At 39.4% G+C, this 25,586-nt stretch overlaps 1 protein-coding gene across 1 annotated transcript in view; it reads left to right on the top strand.

Moving 5' to 3' along the window:
* The window catches only part of LOC122808603 (tumor necrosis factor receptor superfamily member 1A-like), a gene marked incomplete in the record, with an annotated part of 609,848 nt that overhangs the window by 201,797 nt on the left and 382,465 nt on the right, over nt 1-25,586 (top strand). The window contains 1 exon segment of the mRNA XM_044079560.1: nt 19,496-19,595. Within this exon segment, the coding sequence (XP_043935495.1) occupies nt 19,496-19,595 (100 nt within the window).

The following is a 25,586-nucleotide window of genomic DNA, read 5'->3' as shown; positions in this document are numbered from 1 at the left end:
CTCACTAAAATGACAAAACACTTTTTATGCATAACTGCTGCTTGTACAGTCCAATAAGTTGCACACAGGCTTTCTCTTTAGTAGCTTCTATATCTGTAAAATCTTTAACTGTATAAATGTAACTACTGTATGTGTATAAATGTAAATAGAAATGTAACTACTCTGTGTTTAACAGGAGCTAAGTTTAACGCAGTGTAAACAAATGTAGCTTTTCTCCCCGGGCCTCCATTAAAAATGAGTATTACCCAGTCGGACTTTCTCTGTAAACAATGAGAAATAAATGAATAAATACATTTTATGCTTTCTTGTGACATCCTTCTAGAGGATGTATATCTGCACATGTCAGTAGGAAGAGACATCTTCCAGTGAGTTTTGAATCAGTCGTACACATATAGAGTGCATGTGCACTTTCTAGTCTACAAAGGAAATGTACCCATTGATGGTAACCATGATATACAGCTGAATTTACTTTGGCACTTGTGTTATGCCCCCTTTCATTACATTAATTAGGAAAAGGAAATCTGAAGCACATTATATATATATATAAAAGAAATACATCTGTACCCCACACATTTACATGTATATATCGAAGCATGTGAGTGAGCGTGTATATGTGTGTGTGTTTGTGTGTGCGCGCGCACCTATACAGCTATTAACACTTCAGTTCCCAATCTGTAGTTGGGTAACTTTTACATGTAAAATTAAATCCTTTAAAGTATTGTATTGTACAGTGCAACCACCTCAACTATCTTTCTATCAATTTGGTATAAAATTAATTTGTTTTAAATCTTGATCTCTCCCTCACTTAGTTACAAATGCTTTTACTTGAATAGATCTTTTGCAGATTTTTGTAATAACTTTGTATATGTAACATGGAGCTTTCCTCTTTGGATACCCATTGAAAAGGAGTTTTATTTCTCATTTGGAGTTTCCGGATAAAACATGTAAATAAGTAAACAGTGGCAGTAATGGGGCTGAGGCTGCAGGCTCATACACATGGAACAGGCCTGCTGTTTCTGTTTTCACTTTAGTTTGAAATCCTGTACTTTTGAAACACTAAATAAGCCACTTATAATGTTCAGTTCCGTGTATCCACTAGACGCTATCCAGCAACGAGTACAGGGGAGGCAGAGTATGGCTAAACTACCAAGCAAAGAGAGAGTGAAACACTGACACAATGAAACCAAACAGTCATTTTGGTTTTGTTAATCAGTTTATTAGTCTTAGGGTCCTTGATTGTGGCATTTATGCATTATGTATGCAGATGAGGTAAGCAGTGTTGCCACGTAAAGAAAACAACTGACACATGAAATGAACGGGAAGTCTAAAGGTACAACACAAAGAGCAGACGAGATGTGGATGAAGGGTATGAAAGACAGGAGTCGAGGTGATGCAGCACTTCCTGTGCACCTCTGGATAAAACAGTTGTAGAAAGTGGGCTTGAAAAACCACACTACAGTGCTTCTTAAAATATCAAGTGCATTAACATACCATACTTCCTAAGTCTGTGCGGCAGATGCAGAGAATAGATGTTGAGCAGGCATTCATTTTGTGCTGTGTGTTTTTCCATTGTAAAAGGGGAAAAGCGTATGTGTAACATTGTGGATGGAGCGTCTTTATTTGACAGCCATTTAAGCTTGTCTCATTGGCATTGTCTGTGTTCTTACCAGTCACCAAACTGTTTTATAGTCCACCGGTTGTGGAGTTTGAAAGGGATAGAGAGACGCATTAGTGGGTTGAAAGAAGAATGCCCTCGTTAGTAGCAGTAAGTATCCCTAAAATAGCTGTGCACATCATCTCACAAGAGATGGTTACTAGGCAGATAGTTTGGTTGTAACCATGAGGAGTGCAGTTTTCCTGCAAACGTTCAGTGTAATTAGCACATCTAACCTCTCCAACTTCAAACTACTAGAGAAACTACTAAAATAAAACCTGGCTCTGCTCCTGCACTACCCCAGGCTGAACTAGTCCCTCGGGCATACTTTGACCATGTTCAGAGTGAAGGAATTGGTAAAATCAACGTTAAATAAAGATCAAATATATTTTTGCCTAGGTTATTTTATTCATTCATCTCTGTTCCAAAGAGTGTATACACGTCTGTTTAATGTCATCTCTGTGAATTGCGACTTGTGAGTACTATATCTATTCGACAGAGTTATTTTTCAGCTTATCGCTGTCTAAATATTAGCACTATGTATACGTTCACATTGTACACACTGAAGCTGAATTTTTACTTAGTTAATATGTCATTCTTCTGTATTAGTCTTTGTAATAACTTTAATTGTAACCATATTATGTCAACATGGAGCATTTCTCCCCAGGCCTCTGCTGAAAATAGGATATTATACTAGTCAGACTTCCCAGTTATCAGATGTCAAATAAAATACAAGTCTTACAGAGCCCAGAGCATTAGTAGCATTTTATCATGATCCAGGATTAATTTTTGCTGACGAGTAATTGTTTTGTACATTAACAAATCGGTGAATGAGCAGATTAACATTAAAAGAGAAAAACGTGTTGCCAGAGAACGTCTGTGCTGCAAAAAAAAAAAAATACAAAGTTGGTAATATTTGGCTGTAAACTTACAAAACAACATAGTAAGGATACAAAGAACATAACATTAGTTATAAAACAAATGCAACTCGTAAAGAATTTCCTACATTATTCAGCCCCCCCCCCTCAAAAAAAAAAAAAAAATCTTCCCGCTGCAGGGACTGGGGAATAGAATTATTTTCCAGTTCCTTAATTTTATTGTGTCATTATTTAAGGAATCCATTTTTTAGAAGAGTGATTTTTTCCTGTACTTGCTGTGTAAAATAACAAGAAAAGATAAAAAAAAAAAAAGTTGGTCTTATTTTGATCTACGTAGTAAGGGGGGGGACATGACATTAGTTATGAATCAGATGAAAGTAAAGCATTTTGTGCAACTTTCAGTTAAGTAAATAACTGAATAAAAATCTTTCCACTGCAAGCACCAAGGAATATAAATTATTCTCAAATCCATTCCTTTCCTCTAGCTGCTGTCGCACATGAACTGCAAGGACCTCTAAGTGCTGTGACAGTTTTGTCATCGCATAAGTAGTGTGGGCGGAGGGGACTGTCATTTCGTGTTGGACTACAAAAGGCTGCTTTGAACAAATGTCTGCATTTTAGCTCTGTTTTTGGTTACAGCTGTAGAACTCCTTAGTATAGTGTAAACGGCCTCTGAGATCAACATAAACGAGGGGGATTCCAGAAAAAATAGCAGTCTTGTTACAGAAGACAGTGACCAACACTCATCCCATATGTGAGTGATTTTGAGGTGATAAAACAGCTCAGAAAACAAAGATAGAGTGAAAAAATAAATTTATTTTTAATTCTAAGGTGTTGTATTGAGCTGAGGGAGTCCAGCAAAGAAATAGCTAGATTATGTGAGAAGACCTGCAACAGTCGGGCATGACTGTTGAATGAAGGAGAGTGGCATTAAATTGAAAGAGTTGGTGACAGTTGATACAATACTTTGATTTTAATGTAGAAAACATGGTGTGGAAAAGGGGTTATGAGGACAAATTTTTTCCAGTAAATTTCCAAAGCCCTTTTGAAATAAATGTACTTAGCTGTTTTAATGAAAAACAATTTTGTTTATAATTACTTCTGCTTGTAGCAGTATCTACAGCTTACAACACCACAGTCCATGCAGTCCAAGTGTAAAACACACAGAGAAACTTTTATTATGAAATTAGTTAAATCCCTCTCAAAGCTAATTAACACTGAATGCTTCTGAATTCAAAGCTAATTCATAGCGGCAGTGGGGGATTAGGGTTGCCACCTTTACAAATGTCCAAAGTGGGACAGTTTTTTGTAGAAACATGAGATTGTGCAGGAAAAAAATACCTACGGCCAGTGCAAAGTACAGAACTTCACTTTTTTGCACAAATAAAAGTGCATTCTTATGTCATTTGTGTTGCTTATGCCATTTCATAACGCAGGTGTTTCAGATATAAAATAACTGTTTTTTGCAACAGTTAAAGAAAACTTAGAAAATATTTTTTGTCGTAAAATCGCAGGACATTTGCCAATTTTTATTTATTTATTTTTTGCAGGACACAACTGCCCAAAGTCTCTCACAAAGAAGGACAGCTTGTAACCCTATGGGGAATAAGAACACCTTTTTTGGTACTGATCTTATTGTAGCTAGTAGCTCAGGAGTAACTCCACATGAAACCATCCTTTTTACCACACAGTGTAAGAAGGGTGGGGTGCAGGGGGGGTGGGGCTGTCATTGGTGCAAACCACTGGGTATGTGATCAGCCATTTAGAGTAGGCGGCGGTTGATCCTGTCAGGCAGTTTTCGTAAGTATTTAAGTACTTGCTTTTGTCAACTATAATTTTCTTTTTTTTTTCTTTTGTTTTTTTTTTTTGCTCTTTTGGTTCTCAGCTGTGAAGGCTATGGCACATCTCTCATTATGTCCTAATACGGTGCGGCTGTCATTTCGGAAACACAATTATCAAGCCAGTTATTTCAGTAAAAATTGCCTGGCCACTGTTAATTAGCCACAAATGGAGTCGACTACTGATTTTTTGAGATTTACCTCAGAAATTTCTGTAAGAGAAGTATGTTTCCTGGATGTTAAAATAACCAGGATGATGGATGGTGGTCTCTCCACGAGTCTATACAGAAAACCTTGCTGGAAGAATACACTTTTATGTTATAGTAGCATGCACCCTAGACATGTCTTTCCTAATGTGGTAAAAGGACAGTTTGTCAGAATATATAGGTTATGTAAAGAGAATCCTGACCTACAGAGGCAGCTTGATGATTTACACACCCTGTTTTTAGACAGGGGGTATAGTGATTCTATGATAAAGTTAGATGCTCCATTATGGATAATATAAATAAGAATACTAAAATTACCAGGAATCATGCGAATAATAGATCGAGGGAGTTATGATATTATAACCCCATTTAGTACGAGATACACTAATGACAACAGGAAAGTGGTGGACATAAGCAAACATAGGAGTGTACTCACCATAGATGCTAAAACGTTGAATATATTGGGACATAAACCAAGTTTCAACTCTAGAAATAGTAAGAATTTAAAGAGGCTATTATGCAAGGAACACAGAAAAGATAGAATCAATAGATTAAATATAAATAAAATGGGTACTTTTAGTTGTATGAAATGCAACATGTGTAGATATATAACATTTGAACAATGTTTTGTCCACCCTACCATGAAGTTTGAATTTAAACCTAAGTTTTATGCTACCTGCGATAGTAATAACCTAATTTATTTAGCTACATGTACAAAATGTACAGGGTTTTATGTGGGCATGACAGCGAGGAGGTTAAAAGACAGAATATACAATCATGCATATGATATCAGGAAAATGAACACACACAACGCTCTGGCCAGACATGTTAGTTTACATGTAGGTCATACTTTTAGGTTCAGGGTGTTACAGATGATACTGCAGAATAAATGAGGGGGTAGTAATCTAAACCACTTGGAATCTGTTGAGCTTGAATGGATCTTTAGAATGAGAGCACATGTAGAACCAGGGCTCAACCAGTCTATTAGCATTAAACCAATACTGGATGCACGCATTTAGATGTATTTTTGGATTCAAATATATATATACATATTTTTATATTGTATATTATATTCATATTATTAATATTCCATCCACTAAGGTTCTAAGAGGTAATGAATTATAAGCGCTGGATATGCCTAAGGACCTAAATAATTTATGCCCTGGGTTTAGATGTACGTCAGTGCATGTATTTTAGTAAATAGTGTCTGGATATATTTTATATACTTTTATATACTTTTTTATATCAGTTAGTGTAGTATGATGTTGTAAAGTGTGCTTTGTTTAAATCATCATTATTTCAAACCAATTTTTATTCAGTTATTTATTACTTTATTATATTGTATCTTTTGTATTCAGAATACATGCACATATTTCATTATATGTGATTTACTTTTTATCTGACTCTCAGCTAGGAGCTGGTTGCCTTAAAAATACTGTTTGTTTAATCAATTAATTATTGAATCTATTATTCAATTATCTGGCTGTGCAGTTAGTACTTGAGAACTGTTTGAAAATGTGTTTGTGAAATCTGAAGAAGTATGCCTGTGTAGCATGTGAAAGCGCTTATTTTGTTTTACTTCGATATTAAACACTGGTTTTATAATATCGTGGTGGTTGTGTCCAGTTTTGGTTTTGATACTTTTCTCATTGGGAATTACAACCTTCAGATGGTAGCAGCACTTATCTTTCATTATCATAGCCACAAAATACATAAACAGTAATCTTTTCTTGAGTGAACTTTGATCAGTTCGCTGAATGCAGAACTTCTCCAGTCTTAATGGGACTTTTAGATTTCAATATCCATATGTTGCATAATTTGATGTGGTGATAGCTGTGTATTTCTGTCGAATATTAACTTCACATTAGTGAGCAGTTGTGGTTTAAAAAAAAAACTTTTTGAAACGCTGGAAATTTGAATTTATTTTTAATCTTCTGTTGTCTAAAATGTTTGTTTGTGTCTTTCGGCTTTTCCCGGTTAGGGGTTGCCACAGCGGAACTCCGGTCCGCTAATGATTGGCAGTAGATTTTTATGTGCTGGCTTGCTGGGCCTAACACACAACCTTCAACGAAGGAATGCCCATTCACGCATGTCGACACACAGAAAATGCTCTGTCTAACTGGGAATCAAATTTTCTGATATTCCAAAACTTACCGTAGCTTCACAGCAAACTGTCGAACTGTTCTTTTCCCCATCTCAAAACAATTTTGTCATCTCCTTTAATGTATAAAAATTATTTTAAAATATGTGGTTTCCTTGCATTGACATCACTGAGGAAAAATTGGAAAGTTTAACCTCTGTGACATTTGCATAAAGCATCCATTTCTTCCACAGGTGCACCACTACACATGCTCAAGGGTACCTTGTTAAAATCTGTGGACGTACCATACATGTCATTATTACATGACACAGTTGGAGAAGCTGAATGTTTTGGGGCTGTGGTTTAATAAAAAGGTTATGAAACTTTTTATTAAAAAACTGTCCGGAAAATAAGGAAGGGCAAGCAGGAAAATGCATTGTGGCACTTGTCATATGCTATTATGTATGTAGAAACATTGGCCAATTACTTTAATCACTTCAGTAAATGGAGATCTCTGATGTGATGTCAGAAAAAATGTCCTGTGGGGGGGAAAACAGATCAATGTTTCAGTGTGCATCTTTCTCCCAGTTGCCACAGTACTCATTTATTTTTGTAAGAGAAAAGAAGCTGAACCAGAATTGTCCTAGGTTTACCATATTTCCATTTAGAGTCTAGTAAATGCAACTTAAAAGCCTTCACTTTACAGCAGAACTTCTCAGTAAGTTCCATCTGGAGGTATCATAACTTGAACAAAATCAAAACCATCTGCATCCTCATTACAATTTGGAATGCCATCCTGTTTTTAAATTTCTGCTTATTGCCTTGTCTTCCAGTAAAACTAATTGTTATCCAGTGTTTATTTGTGGCCATGTCTTACAACTGCCTTCCTTCAAACTTCACCAACTTTTTATTTTCACGACAGCATACCTTCACGTTACCCCTTCAGTACTTTGCAGTTATCAGTTTAGTAAGTTTCCACTTGATTTGTGTATTGAATTGACAGCCTTGGTAAATTGCCTTAAGTCGTACATTGTCATTTCTAACATACTCGTGTCATTTTATAGATGCCTCTTAGCCACCTTTATCATTTTTATTTCTAGATTGTTCTACAACTATAAAATCAGCCCCACCTTCCATTACTACTTCCAAAGTCAACTTTTCCATGTTCTTTTTTCAAATCTCCAGCAATCATAATGCTCTCGCAACTTTTAATACTACAATCCTGCCAATTGTAACTTAACAGCATTTATTTGATAACATGACTAGTTTTCATCTCCCCACACAGAGTGACCAACATAAACAGCCATTCAGTTGAACCACTGTGAGATTTGATCTGATGTTGTCAGTTTTCATTCTAACTTCAACTGATGGGTTCAGATGACTTTGTCTGTTGCAAAAGCTCATGGCAACCAAAAACTCTGAGCTTCTCCCTTACCCGTAATGCACCAATCCTAAATTGCACCAGGTCTCATTTGCCACTTTGTGTGAAAGACATGGTCGCCCTCGCTCTCAAGCTTTAGATAAGTAATTGTTATCACTATTATGTCCTCTAATATTTCCATATATTTATAATTCTGTATATGTTTCCCCTTACCCTTAAAAGACTAAATCTTCTGTTACCATAGTTGGTATTTTTCCCTTCTTTATCTGTCGTATAGTTTTTGTATTCCCTCTCTCACTATCATTAGTAAGTTTTTCCTTTCTACATTTTAGTGTTGTGTTTTTATTACCATTATTGGCAGTTTTTCTTTCTTTCATTGTATATAAACAGTTTTGTCTTTATATTTTGGTAGTATAATATCAGAAAAAGGCCCTGCTGTTTTAAAATGTGCATTAAATGTGGGTACAAGGTTCCGATGTCTGATGCCCACACTTTGTGGGTTTACTGCCTTGGGTATTTGCATTTACAGGAGGGTTGCTCAGTATGTCATGGCTTTAATCCAAGGGCCTTGGTTGAGACTTAAGAACAAATTTATATTGAAAGGTTTGCTCCCTTCTGCTTTCAGAGAGGTAGTATGTGGGGCTGAATCCACCAAAAGTAGATTTGAAGCCTTTTTTCTTCCAGACTATCCACATCATCCAGCCATGTCTTGGAACGGTCTAGGAAAAGATCCAAGCCAGATCTGACCTCACCCTCGGATCCAAAGAAAAAGAAAAAAAATTGATGGACCTGACTTCTTTAGATCCAGCGGAAAAAAGTTACAAGCTCTGACTACATTCAGCCGTATTTTGCTACTCGGGACAAGATATTCACAGTCCATTGATCCAGTGCCTTTGAGTGCCCTCACCATTTTTGGAGCATCACTGATCCAGGTCCCCTTCCCAACTTTCGACTCATTCTTCCAGAAGTTTGGATGGAGGAAGACAATAGAGAGGGTGGTGTGAAAGGTTCTCTCAACACAGAGTCAGACCTGGTGTCTTATCAGCTCCTACACTTTTGTGTCAGGAGGTCTGTCCTTTGATTACACCCCCACTTCCTCCTCTGATTCCTTTGACTCCGAGTCCTTGGATCTGAGCTGACCAGCTTTTTCTGTTTGAAGATCGAAGACCAGAATATCTTCAGATCCAAAATTTACTCTGAGTGCTCCTGTTTATTCAGATCCGGAGGGCTGTGAACTGTAGCTTTCCTGTCTGCTCCCAGGTGTTGCAGTCAACACTGAAGTTGTCAGAGCCATTTCTGCACCATGGGGCTTTGGCATTGGATAGTTTGGCTTTAGCTTCCTCCTCTGGGAGATTGCTTTCAGGGTGGGGGAGGGCTCTGGTCCAGAAGCTTGTCTTTTTTTCAGCAGAGGTCTTCTCTCTCATAGGCTCTTAGATTCATAGATTAGTAGTAGGCTAACTTCCCATGTGGACCATTGTAAGCCTAGCCAATTGTGAATTACCTCATGTAAGACTCAAACCCTGCACTGTCTGTAAGGTAAACACTTTAACCATTATACAAACTTCCCACCCCAGGTACCAGGACAATCAGCATTTGAGGTTGTAAAGAGGGTGCTTTCTGCCCCAGCAGACAAGACAGATCCAGTTCCCTCGGATCTTCATCTTTCTACCCTGATGTCTCTGCACTTGGAGCCTCATCACTCTTTACCACAGGGACAGCCAGTCCGAGACTACAGGTGTCCTAGCAGGGTATTTCTGTTTCTTCTGATACCTCCCCAGAACATCCCACTGAAGAGGTCCCTAGGAAGAAGTGCAAGAGGAACCACTTGGATTCTCCAGAAGTCCTTCATGGAGGATACGGACTTTGATGAAAGTGAAGGGTACCCACTATCACCTCCTGAAGATGTCTCATTTGGAGACATCCTTTAAATCCTAAAACAGAGAGGTGGTTGGATGCCCATTAACCGTTCATCCTAAGAGTTGTTATTCCTGGAGGCTTTCAGTACTGGCCTGTCTACCTCCTGGGTTTCTCTGCCCACTGATGAGCTTATGGAATTGGTCTCTCAGTAGGCATGAATAGAACCTGATACAGTTGAACCCATACCCAGGAGACCAGGCAAGATTATGGCACCACCTTCGGATAAGCAGTTTTGGGGAAAAGGGGTACCTGTTGATGCCATGGTTGTGGTGGTGGCCACCAAAAAGGATCTTGCCAAAGAGAGTTCCACTGAACATCCCCCTAACAAGGAGTCTAGGTCAATGGACTGGTTTGGAAAGTGTCTATGCTTCAGTGACCTTTGTCTTAAGGTCACTGAATTATTTGGTACATTTTGCAAGGTTACAGAGGGAATTGATTAAGGAACTCTCAAATATCATCTCGGGATCTGTTTCTGCAGAGGTCCAGTCAATCCGTGACTTCTCAGTTGGCTACCCTCCAATCTATTTCAAATTCATCTATGGGGCTTATTTCACATGTAACCAAAGGTCTGTCAGGAGACATGCCTAGATGCGCTTATATGATTTTGCATAGCCCTTCAAGCCTTCGTTCATCAGTGCTTCTTTTGACAGTACATCCTCGTTTGGCCCCAAAGTGCAGAACACATTATCCAGGTGTGAGAAGGATCGAAAAACCATGTCTGCCATGGGCATATGTTTTTGACCCCTCAAAAATAGTTCTCTAGGAATCAACAAGGTGGTCAAATGATGTGGTTCAGGAAATCCCATGGTCCTTTCCCAGGGCACACATAGTGGAACTTTCCCCTCCAGAGGCTGAAGGGGGAATGCCAACTGTTGATGCCACCCTGAGGCAGAGGTGGCCCGGAAAACCAGAGATTCCTTTTTTGATGGACCCCACCAGCACTTCTGAAAGGAGGCCAGATTACCCACCTCTGGAGGCAATCGTGGGTCAATTTATCCCTGCACTAGAGAGCCTGGCTAGACATAGGGGGAGAGGATTATTTCCAGAGATTATATAATATCCTTTTTCCTTCCATCTCAAGAAAAATCCCTGATGTTCCACCCATTCAGAGAGAAGCAGCAGCATTTCAAATACGAAAGGTGCTATAAAGAGTTATCTAAGAGGTCCTGCCAGATAAAATAGAATCTGGAATGTACTCTGGGTTCTTTTTAGAGCCAAAGAAAACAGGGGACTGGAGACCAACTTTGGATCTCAGCAGCTTGAACAAGTCAGTTTGACAAACCAATTTTTGGATGGTCACGGTTAAGTCCATTTTCCCTTTTCTGGACAAGGAAGACTGGATGTGCTCGATAGACCTTCAGGATGCGTACTATAACATAAAGATGAACATATGATCCAGAAAGTGCTTGCACGTCTGGCTGGGAGACGGATATTACCAATTCAGAGTTCTGCCTTTTCTTCTCGCCACAGCCCCTAGGGTGTTCAAATGTATGGCAGTAGTAGCAGTTCACTTGAGACTGCAAGGATTTCGGGTGTTTCCATATCTAGATGACTGGCTCATTACTGCCCCAACCAGGCATCAGTTAATAAGGGCAAGAGATCAGGTTCTTGGGACATGTTCTCATATGAGGATAACCATAAACTACAAGTCTCAACTAGAACCAACTCAAAATTTCAAACTAAGATCACAGGTCAGGAAAATAATCTGCAGTACCAAGACTTCAACCCGCTTGGTCCTTCAAGCTCTAGGATCAGTATCTGCAGCAGTAACACTAGTACCTTTATTCATATTTTAAATGAGGATTCTCCTGTGGATGCTAGCAACACAGTGGTCGATTCTTTACCAACCCATGTCAACTCTGATATGAATCACTCTGATATGCAAGAGAAATCTCAGGTGGTGGTTTCAGTCAGATCAGGTTCTACTAGGCTCTCTGTTCATACCCCCTCAACTCAAAGCCGTAGTGACCATAGATGCTTCACAGTTTGGGTGGAGGGCATTTCCTGGGGAAAACCATGCAAGGCAGTCGGTCCCCTGAAGGAGACCAGCTTGCATGTCAGTGTCCTAGAGATGAGAGCAGTGCTTTTAGCATTGCAGGCCTTCCAGAATGCGCTCCCTTCAAGGACAGTTGCAATTCAGATGGACAGTAATTTTGTACGTCATCAAACTTGGAGGGACCAGATCTTATCCCTTGTGTCGAAGTGCTCAGTGTGTGGCAATGGGCGATCTCATCCAACTTCTTTCCTATAGCAATGCACATTCTGGGGAAGTTCAGTGTGATGGCAGACAAACTGAACAGGTGCATTCTTCTAACTCATGAGTGGTCTGTCAACAAGAATGTGACTGAAATATTTTTGTTGATTGGGCCAGCATTGCTGCAATATTTTGCTTCTCCCCAAACAAAAAAATGCAGCAGCTACTTTGCCCTAATCCCCCCCACAGGGGAGTCTCCAAGGGATTTGGTTTACAAAAATGGAATCTCAGTTCTGATGAAGTCTGTACATTATACAGATGTAAGCGCTTAACTGATTTCCAGTCTTACTGTAACATCTTGGATTTGTGTAATGTTTTGGAATTGTGTGTTGTTGGACTTGCAATAAAACTTTTTCCTGTTCAAGCCGTGTTTTACTGTGGCGTGCCTGTACCAGCATCTTGTTCTACATTTTTCCAGAGTCTCCGAGGGATGCTTTATTTCATGTTTGGCCCCCAGTCTACATTATGCTTACTCACCAATCCCATTAATTAAAAACTTCCTGCAAAAAGCTGCCACATTGAAGAGCGAGGTCATCCTCATTGCCATGTTGAAGAGCAAGGTCATCCTCATTGCGCCATAGTTGCTTCAACAGATTTGTTTTCCCTTCCTTAGGCCTCACTTACTTCATCAACCTTGGATTATTGATCTGACTCCAGATATCCTGTCTCACCCGACGGGCATGCTCCATCCCAACATAGCACATCAAAATCATGCTGAACCTTTTTGAGCTCAGATACAGACTTTTTTTTAGTTCCTCAACCATTTAAAGTTCAGTTGGTAATGATATCAAATTTTCACATTGGATTTGAGAGTTCCTCAGTAGCCTCTTTTAATTGTGTAGAGATTTCATGCAGGGCACTCTGTAACACCTCCCTTTAAGGACCCTACTCCCCTGTGGGACCTTTAGTCTGGTACTGCAGGCAGTTGTACATTCCCCCTTTGAACCAGTAGCTGAATGGGACCATAAATGTCTCACTCGGAAAACTTTTTTTTTCTAGTAGCCGTTGCATCTGCTAGATGAATTTCAGAAAGTCGAGCATTGTCTTCATAACCTCCATACTTGATTTTTCACAAGGATAGAGTAATGCCTCCTTCCTTCCCAAGTTGGCGTCAGAATCGAATATTAGTCAAGCCATTAATTTGACAGTGTTCTTCCCCAGTTTTGCTAACAAAGGTGAATACTTGTTACAGTTGGATGTTTGTAGACAATTACGTTTTTACTTGGATAGAATAAAAAACATAAGAGCAACAGAAAAGTTGTTTGTTCCTTTGCAGACTTAAAATTGGGCAAACCATTTGCGAAAGTAAGTTTAGTCAGATGGTTAACTGATTGTATCTCATTTAAAAATTGTGTATTACCTTACCACAACCGGTATGAGCTCATTCAATTGGATCTGTGGCAGCGCCATCAGTTTTCTTTTCCAGAATGTCCATGGACGACATATGTGCAGCAGTACTTTGTTACTCATTGCAGGATCTGGTCTACAGAGGTAGAGCATCATCTGGTTCATCTGTGCTCAGGAATATCCTCCTTTAGGGTCTGTCTGGAATTTTAGGTAGCTGGGGACTCTGTCCCATTAGATGAGAATAGAATGAAAATTGACAACATCAGGTAAAGTTGTGTACATAATGTTCCATCTGTGCGGTCCATTTTCATTCTTCCTCAAATTCCCACCTACCAACCTCCATCCTTTCTATTTACAAACTCCTGGAAGAATGAGTTGTAAAGGGACAGCATTGCCCTTTATATTGAGATCCAGGTATTTTTTTTCTGTATTCACTACATGCAGTTTTATATCTCCTTATTTATGCATGGAAATACTTCCTTTATGGTAAAAATCAGCAAACAAGATCTGAGGTAATTTAGGGTCAGTGCATTATGGGTAATGGAGAAGTTCGGGAGTTATTGGTTGCCAAGAGCTTCAGCAACTACCAAGTCTGACGAGTGGGATCCATGGATCGGATCTGAACCCATCCATTGAAGAATGAAAATGGACAACACAGGTGGACCGTTATGGTAAGTACATAACTTTTTTAACATACGCTGTGTTCTAAATCCCTGCATCACTCCTTTTACTTTGAAGCACTTTTGTTCCACCATGCTTGCCAAACATAGTGAGTAAGAACATAGCCATGTATAGGCTGTCATCCTGGCAACTGACAGATGGGCTTTGCTTTACCCTGTAATTTCTCCCATGTGCATGCCTTTATTTACCCAAGTGTGAACAGGGCATGCAGTGGAACTTTACTCCAGTCTGTCAGCTTTTTTTCAGGATGGCATAATCCCTCAGAAGTCCCTGCCCCTGTTGTAGACCAGTTTCTCCCCTCCTTCCTAGTGTCCATCAGGGGTCATGAGTAGAATACTCAGAGAATGGGTGTCAGTCAGTGGCCTCTCTTTGGAGCAACTTGTCATGTCAGAATTGTTTCATTTCATCTAGCTTCAAGTTTCCAAATAACCGGTTGCCTGATGCATTTGCTTTTTCATATTTCTCTTATTATTAATCTGCTAAAGATGACGTGGTTGCTAAGACCATTAATTCCCAAAGTTGTCTATAGATTTCTGAGTATCTACAGGCATTGAATTTGATTAAATAGTCTGCAAGTAATGCCATTTGTTGCTTCTTTACTCGATTTTAGTACTTTAACTGAAATTTAGTACGCTGAACTGATGTATGAGAGAGCCTTAAGCCGTTTTGATGATTTTTATTTGTTTGTCGCATGCATATCTCTCTGTCCTTGACCCAGGACATGACTAAAAAAGGGTGCCATGATGTTTTACTCAGTTAATAAATAAGTAAAGAGTTGTTTTCAGTGAGGTCTAGCATAAGGAGGAGTTAGCTGCTGCCTGGCAAAACTCAGTAGACAGTGCTGGCAAGTATGGTTTCTTGTGTGCTGCATTCTGAGGCCTGAGCAGGTAGAAGAGCTTCGGCATCTCTTTGCCTTAAAGCTGTCTTTCAAGTCATTGTTAATAAAGAAAGTTGTGTTGGTTAAGTGACAATTACAGTGATAGCTTACGGATTGCCGCTGTAACATATTGACAGTTGATTGTGCATGAGGAGCTTCAGTGACAAGAAATACAGGGGAAAAGGTGTAGCGGTGAAGTGTTTTACAGCTTTTAAAGCCATAAAGAACTTTACTGCCCCACACAGACTGCGTCCAGAAGCCAAGAGTGTGTGACTTTAAAAGCTGTTAGACATTTCACTGTGCTCAGTTTTGTGTGACCATGTGAAGTGTAGAATAGCTTTTAAAGCTGTTTTTGCTTATGCTTGCTGTTCTGCCTGCTGTTATGGTCTTATGTAAAAAGAGAGGTTAACAATGATAAGTGCTTAACTTTAAGCGCGCCTTTTTATAACATCAGAAAGGTGTTTAACAAAGCTGTCATTTTCCTGGATTCAGAGCATAATCATGGTGCCTTCTGTGCTGTTGGTCTTTCTTATTTCACTGTTTTTATAGTTTTTCTTCATTAAAAATTAATTATCTTCCAAAGTAGACATATCCATCCACATAAAACAAAGCTTATTCTATATTCAAGCACAACATGTGTCTGTGGATGAGAAGCAGAAAATGTATGCCTGAACTGCCCCTGTACTACTAATGGACAGAGTGCCTAAATGCTTTATTCCATGCATTTGTACCTTTATGTTGTCTGTGATATGATGAGTTATTCTCATTAGGCATAATATATAATTATTAACCGTATGATGGGTAAGGCCACTCTCTAACCAAATGGGATAGGTTAATTCAAGCAGAACGAGAAATTGGCTAGGCCTAAAATGACCAAGGCAGCTGGCCTAGTACTTGCCTATGAACCTGTAATAATCAGCAAGGTTTATGGATACAAAGGCTAAGAAGGCAGCGTATCCCAAGAACATATCACATACTCATATATACAGACATTAAACATTACATTTGCTAGGTTTAGCTAAGCTAGAAATGAACTTCTGGGAATTCACAGACTAGAGAACAAAATGCCAACCAAGCCGTGGTTGTCTGTTAGTATAATTAAAGACTTGGTTCATGTCCATTTCCCTGGTTAAAGATTTTGATGTTCATGACTAGATCCAAGTAAAAGTATGATCACCTTACAGGAGAAGAGGCAGTCATCAAAAATAAAATTGTAACTGCTTGCATCCCTTTCCATGCAGAAAGAGATTGTGGCATCCTCCTCTTAATCACAGCTAGCATGACCGTATCCTCTATAGCTGGGATACCAGAAAGCAGCGTAATACTTGGAGAGGATGCAAGTCCTGGTATGCAGGTTCCCATGGAAGCATAAGCAGCCTCTAGGAGTGCACAGCATTTATTCTACAGCTTTAAATCTTTCTTGCCTCATATTGTAAGCACTTGAGGTCAGATTTTCACTCCCAGTAGACCTATGGACCCATCTTTCCGTTGTCATTCTGCTGTCTACATCTGACCACTTTTTTATATTCTTTGCTGCACTTAACCCCTTTTCTCTTTCTTCTTTCCTTTTATAAATCTCAATATATAAAAAAAATAATTTCTTTATTGATTAATATTGTAGAAGGGGATTATTTTTTTCAATAAAAAAAAAACTGTGTTGGAAATGCAAATCAGAATGCAGACTCCAATATAAATGTGTAAATCTTAATATCAACCCACTTATTAAGATTTTTGTTAAGTAGATATAGTGATTCATACTGTGTAATTAATAGAGGGACTTTATTCTATATACATACATACAATAGGATGTGTTGAGACTTTTCTGTAGCAACATTTCTATGTCTTCCAATTTTCAACCAATATTTAAACCCCCTAGTAATTTGAATATAATTTATAAGCTTAGGGTTAAGTAAGAATCAGAGCTCCTCATTCCTTAATGCTCGATAAGCTAAAGACAACTTTCCTATGCATAAACCTGTAACTCCCAGGAAAAAAAAAAACTAAAACCTCCAATCTAGCTTGATTATGGATTTTTCTACCCAGAAATACTCTTTGTAAATTTCCTCTTTATTCCTTCTGAAATTAATAAACCCCATTTTGTATATGCAAAAAGTCATATTCAGTAATAGGTCGAACACATGCAGTAAATAATTCTGTATTCCTTTAAACAAAGTTCTTAAAAATTAATGCTACAACTTTGTACATTTTGGTTTTAATTTTTCTGGAGGGGATCTAAATTTAAAATTATTACAAATTCTAATGCCTAAATCCTTATATTCTGACAAATTCGATAAACTGTTCTTGATTTCAGCCTGACGTCCAACCTTTTTATTTTCTCTTTGAAAATGCTTAACTGTTAGGTGGTGTTCACATGTGTAGCACACAAAGATTACATCCCTATCTTCCATACGCGAGTGTACAATGGTGTTGAACAGCTTTGCGAAGTCTGGATATTCAGTGTGTAATGATTTACCCTCAACCATTGCTTCCTTAACTTTCTCGAATAAGTCAGCCAGGTTAAGTAGGCAGGATCTGCCCTTGAAAAATCCAAACTGGCTTGAGTCGAGAGTTTGTAGGTTACCATTCGTCCTTCATTATTAATTCCATAATGATATTTTCCATATTAAATATTGCAGGAAGAATCAGAGGGTTGGAAAAGATTAGGAAGCAAGACGAGAAAGACATTTTACAAAGGAACAATAGGAGGACATCTGTATGACTCTATGAAGTATTCAACCAAGTCCAAAAGGTTCAGAATTTTTGTTTGCACAAGTATTTTTATATTCCAGGCAGACATCAAAGGATTTTTTTCCCCTGGTGGACAGTAAATGGTGGAAGTGTGATGGGAAAGAGAGATACTTGGGAAGTATAAAGAGTTGGTAAATTTTAAAAACTCACTGCAGAGTACTTTTGGAGGAGTTGTAACTAAGGAAATGAGTCTTCAACTGGGGCAGGGGATCAAAATTGCCTAGGGATAGTAAGACTTTATAATGTTTAATGCTATTGGCTACCTAAAACACAATTACTAGAAAATGGAATCCAAAATCTAAACCATCTGTGACTGAAGTACTGTTAGATAAAAGAACTGGATGATTTTATGAAAGGAAGGGGAGCAAACTACCCGTAAATGGAATTTGTGAGAACAATACAGGGGAGGAGGAGTGACTTTTAAGGGATGGCAGGAATTCAGCAATTTATGTACCTTGGGGATGAAGGATTGCTAAAAATGTATACTGCATGCAAATAATGAGAAATATTACAGTGGTTTGTTTCCTTTTCTACTAAACTGTGTGTATCAATTCACTGCTACAATTATGATTTAATAAAAATGATTACAATTCTGTCTCTTATTTTAGAAAGGTTGTATTTTTACCTGAATTTGCAGTGTAACTAGCTTGCTGTGTTTGCTATAGTACAAGCATAGCTGCATTTGACTTGTACTGAGATTCTTAGTCACCTGTCATGTTAGTGTGCTTTGTGTAGCAACAGATGTCAACTATCACATAGTTCAATCGGCAACTTTCTGACAGCTTTGAAAGCTGTTAAGACACTTTGCTGTACAACATGTAGAAGTGTCTTAACTTTTCTGCAAAGGTGTTAGTTGATTGCAGGTGCACTTAGCTTCTGCTCATTTGTGTGACAGTAGGTGGTGTAGAACAGCTTTTTAAAGTCATTAAACAGTTTAGCTCCTGTACTGTGCTAATACTTTAGAGCTGCTAAAAGTCTCTGTATATTACAAAGAATTATGATTGGGTTTCTGATTATAACTTCAGGTTGTTGTGTTCTTGAAGTAGTTTTTCCCTCCTGAGCTTCACTCTTGATTGGAATCCTTTTCCTGGCCACACGAACTGGTTATAATTATTGACCTTTTATCACAGTTCTTTGTAGTTGTGCACCCATTTTTTGCACTCTTGTGTTATGAGCATTGTGTACACTTGCATAAGTTTTCCACATGATTTGTTAGAATTTGGTATGGTTTACACCTTGCCTGTGCAACTGTCCTGTCTGAAATGTTCCCTAAGACTAATTAGTTCATTTAATAGCTAAGTAAATGAATGATTTTTCTGTTCTGCTTTTACTCCAGCCATGATTGAAAGAGGTTTTGTATTGGTACAGTTTGTAAATAATTTTCAGATTAAAATTTACTTAAATTAGAGATGGTTCCTTTAAATGTAGATGTAAAATGTGACGCATGAGATTTGGAGGTTTTATGGCCCCCTTTAAAAGTGCATAGATATATATATATATATATATATTTGGTATATGTAAAAATTTATTTTATTTTTAAGTTGAAACCTCTATTGTTAGAAGAAATCAAAACTGACACAGTGGTGAAACCTGTGAGATCTGGAGTTGACTGATTCCTTGTTTTCCCCCATTAGGAGAGTCTACCATACCCAGCAGAAAACGGTCAATGCAGAAACAAAGAAACAGAATATTACAACTCAGAAATTAAAAAATGTTGCCAGCGCTGCCCACCAGGTGAGAATTGTACCATGTATTTTGCATACTGTTTTTGTTGTAAACCGTGCAGGTGTTTTACAATTCATTGATAGAGCTGTGGACAATGCATGCATGGGGACCCCAGGGTTTTAAGTGCTTTAGAGTGCATAGCATGTTCTGACACAGAGGTCATGCCTGATTAGCTATCGAAGACCTTTTCTGAGGTGAAAATGCCGACCTTGGCCAGTGCAGACCTGCTTTCAAAGGCATAAAGTAGCAGAAGTCATGGGCTGTATGGCTAGTGTATTTTATCATTTGAACTCTTATGTTGATGTTCAAAGTGATACACACATTTAATTCTCCAGTCCCCTGTGATTGTTCTGAATGTTAAAAGTGGGGGAGGAGTCAGGTTGTATCAACAGAAATATTTCACAGGAAGTTGATCTATGTAGAGGACTCTATGTGCAGCCCCTCCCACCTCCAGGTGAAAATGACGCTGCCTCCATGCGAGTGAATCTTCTGCTGTCAGGTGGTATAGCCCCCTGCCACAAGGTGTCTGTCACCCATGTTTGTAGTGTGATTTTTGCTCCTTGCCTACGGTTGGATTTGCCTTTGCTTCCATGTGAAAGCTCTACCTACTTGCAGGCATCTGTAATGCTATGCCCATGTGAGTTTGCCCACCACAGTAAGGTGATTTTGCCTGCTACATTCAGGAATGTGCTTCATCTCTTCTTTGCTGCTTGTATTACGTATATGGACCCACTGATTGAGCTTTTCAGAAACGCACAGCAGGGCTTGCAAACCTCGCATATTTCCTGATCTTACTTGTGTATGTGATCTGTTAAGCCAAGAGCATTATGAGGGCTCAGTTGTTAGTGCTTTCCCACAGAGCTCAAGGGTCTAGAATTTGGTCCTAATCTCTGATCACTGTGCGACTCTTCATGACCCCCCCCCCAAATGTTTGTGTGGGTCTCTGTCTGTGACACGTCAGTTTCCTTCTACAAATAAATTGGTTGATTGGCCAAACCAAACTGTCCATATAAGGTAGCTCATGGCAGAAGAGAGTCTTAGAAAGACTGGGTAATAAATGTAGATCAGGATGTCTTTTGGTTGCAAAGTCAGTAGGTATACAACTACCCATCTGACTATCTATTTTATTACTCCCTTCTCCCAATATAAACAGTAATTCCCTTTTACTGTCAAAATAACTCCTTTAAATAATTGAGTACTAAACTCAGTGATAAAGAATGCTTCGTAAATTTCTGCTAAGAAAAAAAAAAAAAGAACCTGGACATTGTTTATTCAACATTTTATTAGCAATTCAAATGGAATCCTGTCCATTCTTTGGCAGCCTAATGATTTTCTTTCTGTAAGGACTTAGCTGGGGTCTCTAGCATTTTGTGTGTATGGGTTCCAAGCTTAGAGCATCTGTTGAGAAGCTTTCAACCCTGAAAGTGCACGGAAACATAGCCTTCCCCAGCTGTTTGTTAGCTATAGAGATGATGACATTCTGCTGCTGAAGTGATCCTTTCTGTATAGTCCAGTGAAAGTTAGGGAAAGCTCAGTTTGCCAGGTGATACAGCTACATCTCCAAGGCAACAGTACGTTGAAATAAATATCTAGACTCTGTGGACTTTGCATTTCAGAAAAGGCGGCAGTACTCGTTGCTTCCCAGTAATGTCATCCACAAGGCTTTGGACTGTGGAAATCCATGTGCGATTTGCTGACCACTATAAAGCATTTGACACTATATTCCACATGATCTGTACCGAGTTTGTCAAGCTAGATCACACTGCTTCATCTGTGTAGTGAGTCCCATGATACCTAACCGACTACTGAATGAGGGTATAGGGGCCGCATGCTTGCTTTGCAGTTATGACCCTAGAGCTCACCTCTTGATGCTTTCTTTCCTTTGTTCTTTGAGTCACTTCCCCTCAATACTTAGATTCATAGGTTCATAGATAAGTACTAGACCTACTGCCTTTGTGGGCCATTTTAAGCCTAGCCAATTACCCCCTGTGAGAATCAAACCCTGCACCTTGTGTCTGTAAGGTAAGCACCTTAACCATTATGGCAGCCTCCCACCCCTGCCTTCTTGAGGTCTTAAATGTGTGCAGATCAGTCTGATGCTGGATAATTTCTGCATCAGCCCTTCCTTGTGCTCATCTTTCAGTGGTTTTGCATTAAAAAGGATGTGCATTTAATGCAGATAAAACAAAATTTCTGCATTTTGGTGCTCTTGCAAGATTTAGCAAAGTTTCCAATGGCAGGGAGGTAATCTCACCATCACTAGACAAAACTGAAACTGAGGCCACTTGCAAATATCTTGACTCCTGCTTAATTTTAAAAATAGCTACTTCAGAATCTCTGGTCTTTCTACAAAATATGGCATCATCTGTTCAGGGGTTCTAAACTGTGCAAATCCTGACAAAGGATTACGTTCTCCCTCTAGGAATATGACCCTTCCATTATTGACTGTTGACTGTACAAACTCTGGACTACAGGATTGTTAGGTTCTTGTGTGGATGCTCTAAATATGAATATAAATATGCACTCATTTATTTTGTAATACCTGTGCTGTCCGATTCAGGGACATAGGTTCATAGGTTCATACTAGGCTATCTGCCCGAGGGCATTTATAAGCCTAGCCCAGAAGTTTTTGTGGCTTTCGCCACCCCTTTAGTTCGAAGGATACTACGCCCATTATTTTGCTGTGCCTCTGTCGAGCAGCGACACTGAGGTAATCCCTGGGGTATACCTGCGATCTCCCATCCATTGGTCAAGATTTCTCTTGAACAAAGCCAGCGAGGTGCTCTGCCTCACATGCACCGGGATTTTGTTCCACAGCATAGGGAGTCTCTGGGTGATGAATCTGTCCCTCCAGCACGTCCTATTAATAACTGTGTTAAGGTTTAAGTCTCTTGCCCTTGTATTTCTGATGGAGTTAGATTTTTTGAGGTGAAGCATGTTCATTAATTCCGGGTTGGACATGGCCTTGTATGTCAGGCACAGGTCGCCTCTGAGCAGACGGTAAGCGACTGAGTAGAGCTGGAGTTCCTTCAGTCGGGCAGCATAAGACATATTTTTGAGACCCTTTATCCTTTTGGTGATGAACTTTTGGGGCCTTTCCAATTGCTGCAGGTGTCGGGTCAGATACATTCCGAATGGGGCATTGTACTCAATCATTGGTCTGATGAGTGATGAGTACAGGGGAACGATGACCTCCCTTGATCTAGATGTGAATCCTTTCATGATCAGGTGGGCAATGTAGAAGGTCTTTCTAACTACTTTGGCAACGTGAGTGTCAAATGAAAGGTTACTGTCAACCTGGGTCCCCAGATCCCTGATAACCTCTTCTGTGCTTAGTGGATTGCCACCTATATGGTAGCTAGGGGTAACCTTTAGGCCATGGTTCTGGCACCAGTTATCTGCTTCCATGAGACCCTTCTGAAGGATATCTTTGTCAGATGGGTTTTCAACTATGGTGCCCAGTTTGCAGTCATCTGCAAACTTTGTCAGCCATAATCCTCCTGTGTTTGCTTGTACTTCTGAAAAGTAGATGCCGAACAAGAGTGGGCCCAGGACTGAGCCCTGTGGGACACCACTTGTGACAGGCTTGGAGTCTGACATGGCGCCAGCAACTCTGACACTGTGGGTTCTGTCACTTAGCCAAAAGCCTTTGCCAGGTCAAGGTAGATTGTGTGGACTGCCTTGCCCTCATCAATGGCCTTGGTGACTGTTTTGAAAAAGTCAACTAAGTTTAAAAGGCATGATCTGCCCTTGACAAAGCCAAACTGGGTTGGATCCAATGTCTGCAAGTCCCCTATGTCTTTATTTATGAGTTCCATTATGATCCTCTCCATGGCTTTGCAGACCAAGCTTGTCAAGCTGATGGGACGGTAATTTCCAGGGTCGGTGGAGGCACCTCCCTTGTGAAGTGGGACCACAGTTGCCGTACGCCACTCTTTGGGTACGTATCCTGAGGTGAGGCTAAGATTAAACAGCTGCCCTAACTGCGGGTTTAATTCCTCATTGAGTTCGTGGAGCACACAACCGGGGACACCATCTGGTCCCATGGATGCTGTGTTTTTTGCCTTGGAGAGAGCGGTTCTCACCTGAGCATTTGAGATGTTTGGGGGGGCTACAATCCTCTGGTATAGATATCTCTCCTTTTGGGGGGTAGGGGGGGAGAAATTTGCACTGAACCTGTCAGCCAGTATGTTGGCAATGTCTGTAGGTTCAGTGATTTTTACATCATTTTGAACTAATTCTGAGCATATCTGGGTGTTTCCTCCCAGGTTTCTAACATAGCTAGGATCATTAGGAAATCGGAGGCTACCAAGGCAGGTGACAGGCATAAGGCAGAGAAGGAGTGCTGGATGACATTCCAGTCCATCTGAGAACACACACTCCTATAGACAGTTTAGACAATGACCAATTCACTGCCATGTGTTATGGGTGTGGAAGATATCAGTTTCTTTGGAGGAAATCCATATAGACCCAGAGGCGAGAGTACAGGAAGCACCAGAGCTTGCAACAATTCCAGAAACTCAAGTACTTTGAGGCATCATTACTAAACACTGCATCCCTAACACTGTTTGCAGAATTGCTAGTATACAGAGATACAGTTTATTAAACTGCATACTCCTCTATAAATGTTTTTTTCTTGTAATGCTTCAGTACCTGGCTTGATCAGCACTATGGCTGTTCCCTGGTTACCATACCTTATTAAAGAACTGTGTTTGGATTGTTTCTGGTGGTTTCTGTCTTGTTTGGTCTGCATTACACACACACACCCTCAAAACACTACAGACTTGTGGAAACGAATGTTTAAAGCAAACCAAACAACATGGCTAATGTTTCAGAGGAAGCTTCTTTAATTGATGACTGCTTTCATGCTTAATGGTTAGAATTAATGCGTACCAGTTAACTACCAACAGTTCTTTATTACCATTTGTAATGAAAACTAACTCAGAGAGGAGACTCTTCTGGTCAGTATGAATTTTATATATTTTTCTGTTCGTTAACTCGTAAGTATACTAGTCTAAGTACCCATTCAGACTTGGCCCAGTCTACAGTGGCTCAAAGTTAAAAATCATAACGTTGGTAGAGTAATGAAAACGTCATGTCAAAACATAAGTACAAAAACATAATGTTGACAGAACAATAATTGGTATATGACCAGATTTTATTTAATCCTTATGTTCAGGAGACTATAACATGTAGTTCTTGGATTACATTTAAAACATTTTGCTTCTAGTTTATTGACAGCTTTGTTAATACCTAAACACCTTGTCACTTATAGGTATTAGTCATGAAAACTTTAAAACTGCTTGCCTGTTTCCTGGAGAATGTATTGGGGCATAACTCATTGTTGTTCTGTTAGTTGCAAAAGGGAGAGAACATAAAGTTTCTACTCTTTTGTGCTAAAATTATAATTGGATAAAAACTGGTGATTTTTTTTTTCTCTTGCTTTGGGACTTGCTAATATGTGTGGGATTTTTCAATTAGGGGATAAAAGAATGGCTGAGTGTGACTTACCCTGAGGTGCTGTGCTTTTGGCATGTGGGGACTATAAGCTAATAGTCGAAACATTTGAGAAATCTTGGAGAAAGCTTCATTTTTTTAGTAATTGTTAGCCAGCAAGAGAACAACATTACCCTAAAGTTTACCTTCAGCGAGGCTTCTTCAGAGGTGTGATCATGAAACAAATAATGGAAGCTACGCACCCTTGGTTCCCCTTCATTTTGGTCAGTGAGACTTCTTTCATGTTATTATGATGACTGTGCTTCATGTTAAGTTGCGGTTATCAGAGCTTGGTTTTGAACAATGTCCCGTTAAGCCATTTGCACCAACACTGTATCCGGCAATGAATCACTGGTAGCTACTGCTTCCTAGCAAGGCCAATGAGGGAAAGCAATGTCAGTCACAAACTTCCATTGCTTGCTTTTGGTCTGTTTTTGGATCTGCTTTAAAGTAAATCATTGTCTGCCACCTCTTTTTTAATCTTCAGTCAGGTTAAGAGAATGC

The sequence above is a fragment of the Protopterus annectens genome, chromosome 8.part0 (genome assembly GCF_019279795.1).
Source record: "Protopterus annectens isolate FY-2018-M chromosome 8.part0, PAN1.0, whole genome shotgun sequence".
In the NCBI taxonomy this organism is placed as follows: Eukaryota; Metazoa; Chordata; order Ceratodontiformes; family Protopteridae; genus Protopterus; species Protopterus annectens.
This window is presented reverse-complemented; position numbering and strand designations above follow the sequence as displayed.